At 47.2% G+C, this 4,577-nt stretch overlaps 1 protein-coding gene across 1 annotated transcript in view; it reads left to right on the forward strand.

Annotated features, from left to right (window-relative positions):
• Positions 1–3,383, forward strand: part of LOC119596277 (proteoglycan 4-like) — a 10,497-nt gene extending 7,114 nt beyond the window's left edge. Inside the window, exons 4-5 of the mRNA XM_037945441.1 lie at positions 1,214–1,372; positions 3,262–3,383. Of these exons, the coding sequence (XP_037801369.1) occupies positions 1,214–1,372; positions 3,262–3,383 (281 nt within the window). The remainder of the gene's footprint in view (positions 1–1,213; positions 1,373–3,261) is intronic.
• The last annotated feature ends 1,194 nt before the right edge of the window (positions 3,384–4,577 follow it).

Raw genomic sequence — 4,577 nt, forward strand, 5'->3', positions numbered from 1 at the left:
TTGGAGGTATCTGTTGGTGTTCCTTGTAAATATTTGTCGGGATTGAGTGTGGAGTCCGTTCGAAATGCTGAGTCCGTGAACAAAGCCTAAAAGGAAACAGACACAAATATAAAAATGAGAAGAGAGAAAAATCGAAAATCATAATAAAAAGGCAAAACAGAAGAAGAAGAAGAAGAAAAAAAGACAAAAGAAGAAGAGTCCTTCTTAAAACACACAATATTTTTTCTCTCTTACTAAGACAAAAAAAAAGAAAGAAAGAGAGAAAGAAATGGAAAAAAGAGAAAAAGAAACGGAGAGAGAACAGAGGTGAATGCCAGAGCCAAGAGGGAAAGTCAAGGCTAAGAGGAGTAAGTTGATTTTATTACGAGATGTGGGCGAGGAGGCAAAGCGGCGCTCTCCTCCGGCGCCGAACTCCTCCGGGTGCCACGAGGACGCCCGGGGAGTTCCTGGTGGGGGAGGGGGAGGGGGAGAGAGGAGAGAGGGGTGGTGGAGGGGGAGGGAGAGAGAGGAGAGAGGGGAGGGGGAGGGGGAGAAGAGAGTGGGAGGGGAGGGAGAGGGGGAGGGGGATGGAGAAGAGAGGGGGAGGGAGAGGGGGAGGGGAAGAGAGAAGAGAGAGGGAGTGGGAGAGAGAAGAGAGGGGGAGGGAGAGAAAGTAAGAGGGAACGAGAGGGGAGGGAGGTGGACAAGGAGGGAGAGAGAGAGGAGAGGGAGAAAAGGAGGCAGAGAGGGACGAGGAGAGATGGGAAGGGGGAGGAAGGGAGAAAAGGAGGAGATCCCTAGGAGAGCAGCATTGCTGTTACTATCATCATCCAGACATGCATCGCCTTCGGTATGAATATTGATATTATCATTACTGCAGTTATAATCTCTCTCTCTTCCTCCCTTCTTCTCTCTCTCGCTCTCGCTCTCTCTCGCTCTCGCTCTCTCTCGCTCTTGTTTTCTCTCGCTCTCGCTCGCTCTCTCTCCCTCCTTCTCTCTCTCCCCCTCCACCCCTATGCTCCCTCCTCCCCCCAGACTCGCCCTGGCACTCGGCGCTTCTCCCGTGCCCTTTGCCCTCGGCGCCCGCAGTGGCAAGTCCATTCTGAAGCGGGCACGGGAGCCTGCGTAGCGGGCGTTGCTTCTCGTGGGCGGAAAATGGGCGGATGTGAACACGGATGAGGGTGTAAATGATGCTGGGTATTAGTGTTGGCGGGTATTCCGATTGGGTATGTAGGGCTGGGTACCAGTGTTTGGTATAGGCACTGGGTATCAGTATCGGGTCTGTTTGTTGGGCATTGGTGCCGGATATTTGTGTTGGGTATAAGTGTTGGGAACTGGCACTGGGTATGTGATGGGCATCAGAGTTGGTATGAATGTCGAGTATTAGCACTGGGTATGAGTATCGGAAATGAATGTTGGGTGATGGTGCCAGGATGATATTCACATTGATTATATTCACGCAATGATTTCATTTGCAAAACAGCAACTGTTTGCATGTAAGTATAATGGTGGTCTTCAGGAGCGAGGGAATGGACAGAGGAAATAACGGCATGGAGTAAATTGCCATTCATAAAATAAAGACAATAATATACCTTTTGTTTAATGACCTTTTAAAAGAAATTAAGTTTGCTTTAGAAAAGGGTTTTTACACACACACACACACACACTCACACACACACACACACACACACACACATATATGTGTGTGTATCATCATCTTCATCAGCCTGAATCGACCCACTGCAGGACTTTTTGTTTCCAGTCTTGGCCCCAAATTTCGTTGTTTCGTCACGCCATCTTGTCATTGGCCTCTTTATGTTATCTATAGCCCAGACTGTTACTTTCTTTGTCCATATATCGCTATATGCAATTTTTTTCTTTTTTTTATGCTCCCAAGTACATCTTCCACTTTTGTCTCTTCCCTGATCCACGTCGCCCTCATCTGATCTCTTAAGCTAATTCCCAGCATCAGCTTCTCCATCCTTCTCTGGGCACTTCTCAGTTTCCTCTCCAGTAATTTGATTGTAGTCCATGTTTCTGATCCATAGGTCATAACTGGGAGGATGCATATACTTGTCCACTACCTTTAGTACTTCGCTTTGTACATGTATCTGTTCAAAGTGAACTCTACTGTTGACCATGATCTTAGTCCGATTTTCAGACTTTCTCTATTCAGATCGTTTATTAGTTGCTGCATTTAATTTGCAGATTAACTGAGAAGAACAATATCATCTGCAAATCTTAGATTGTTTAGATATTTGTCTCCCATTTTGATACCCTTTCCTTTCCATTCTAGCCTCTTGAATATTTCCTTAAGACAAGCTGTAAACAGTTTTGGTGAGATGGTATCGCCCTGTCTAACACCTTTTTCAGTTGGTATTTTATCGGTGGAGCGTGATGGTTTCTGTCCCATCTTCATATATATCTTCCAATGTTTTACAATATACCTCCTCTACTTCTTGTCTTCGAAAAGCTTCTAGTACTGCTTGTATTTGTCAAATGCCTTTTTGTAATCGATGAATGCCATACACAGGGATTTTCAATATTCGTATATTTTTTCTCTCATTTGAGTGAGCGTGTGGATGTGGTCTGTTGTTGAGAAACCACTGCGGAAGCCTGCCTGTTCTCTAGGCTGGTTAGAATCCAGACTGTCAGAGATGCAAATTGTGATGACTTTTGTGAATAGTTTGTAAGTAACTGAAAAGATGCATATGTGTCGGTAGGTTTTTAGATCCTTTCTATCCTTTATTTATGTATCAAAATAACTGTTGCATTTTTTCCAGGCTTTCGGAGTTTTTCCGTTGAGAAGGCATTTGTTAAAGAGATTGGCTTGTTTCACTGTTGCAATTTCTCCTGCATTTACTATAAGTTCTGTACTATTTCCATCTTCACCTGGTGTTTTCCTTCTCTTCATGACTTTAAGCGCTCTTTTTATTTCTTCTATTGTGATGTTAGGTACGTCTCTGGATACCGCGTTCGGTTCTATCCGTTGCTGTCCAATCGAGTTGTATATATCCCTGTAAAAGTTTTCCACTACTCTTATAATTTCATTCTTATTACATGTCACTTCTCCGTCTTTTTCTTTATTGCATACAATTGATTTCTCCCTATTACGAGTCTCCTCTCAGCTGTTTTCATGCTGGTGCCTGAAATCACTGTCTCATTTATTATTTGAGTATTGAATCTTCTCTCTTCTTTTTATCTATAGTCTTAATTAGTTTAGCCAATTCTATTTTGTCCCTGTTTTGACGATACTTTCATGACCCTACATTTTTGCAAAAGCTGTAGAGTTTGCAGGACCTTTGTTTGATGTTCTTACCGCCTATTTTAAGTGCAGTTTCCTTTATTATGTCATTGAACTGTTTGTTGATTTGGTCAATCTTGAGATCGTCGCTGAGGAGTGAATATCTGTTTTGGATATTAAGGTTAAATTCTGACGCTCTGGTCTTCAAGTTAACTAAATTTGGCTGCTGTTTTCGTATGAATTTACTCCTTTTTAATTTGGCCTCTGACCATTCTATGGTCGCTGCCAACATTTACTTCATTAATAACTTCCATATTTTTCACTATATCCTGCCTATTTGAAATTATGAAGGCAATAATAACACTTTCGCTCCGTCTTTTCTCGAAGAATGTATTCATGATATTGAGTGATCGGGCCTCCGCAAAATCGATTAGCATTCGTCCCATCCCATTCCCAGTGCTTATCCCGTGATTCCCTATGAGTGTGATTTTTATTCCAATCGGCATCAACATTTAAAGTGCTTGCACTTACACCTGAAAGTTCAGTGACCGAGTCCCTCATTTTTTTCTGCCTCCCTTTCACTTTTCTCTCCCTTCCCTTTCCGCTCTACACTGCCACGACAATCTTACGCTTTCCCTCTCGCTCGCTCGCCCTCACGCTTTCCCTCTCGCTCGCTCGCCCTCACGCTTTCCCTCTCGCTCGCTCGCCCTCACGCTTTCCCTCTCGCTCGCTCGCCCTCACGCTTTCCCTCTCGCTCGCTCGCCCTCACGCTCTCCCTCTCGCTCGCTCCCCCTCACGCTTTCCCTCTCGCTCGCTCGCCCTCACGCTTTCCCTCTCGCTCGCTCCCCCTCACGCTCTCTCTCTCGCTCGCTCGCCCTCACGCTTTCCCTCTCGCTCGCTCGCCCTCACGCTCTCCCTCTCACTCGCTCGCCCTCACGCTCTCCCTATCGCTCGCTCGCCCTCACGCTCTCCCTCTCGCTCGCTCGCCCTCACGCTCTCCCTCTCGCTCGCTCCCCCTCACGCTCTCCCTCTCGCTCGCTCGCCCTCACGCTCTCCCTCTCGCTCGCTCGCCCTCACGCTTTCCCTCTCGCTCGCTCTCCCTCTCGCTCGCTCGCCCTCACGCTCTCCCTCTCGCTCGCTCGCCCTCACGCTCTCCCTCTGCTCGCTGGCTCTCTCGCTCTCTCTCTCGCTCGCTCGCCCTCACGCTCTCCCTCTCGCTCGCTCGCCCTCACGCTCTCCCTCTCGCTCGCTCGCCCTCACGCTTTCCCTCTCGCTCGCTCGCCCTCACGCTCTCCCTCTCACTCGCTCGCCCTCACGCTCTCTCTCTCGCTCGCTCGCCCTCACGCTCTCCCTC

This window comes from Penaeus monodon, chromosome 37 (assembly GCF_015228065.2).
Source record: "Penaeus monodon isolate SGIC_2016 chromosome 37, NSTDA_Pmon_1, whole genome shotgun sequence".
NCBI classification, from domain to species: Eukaryota; Metazoa; Arthropoda; class Malacostraca; order Decapoda; family Penaeidae; genus Penaeus; species Penaeus monodon.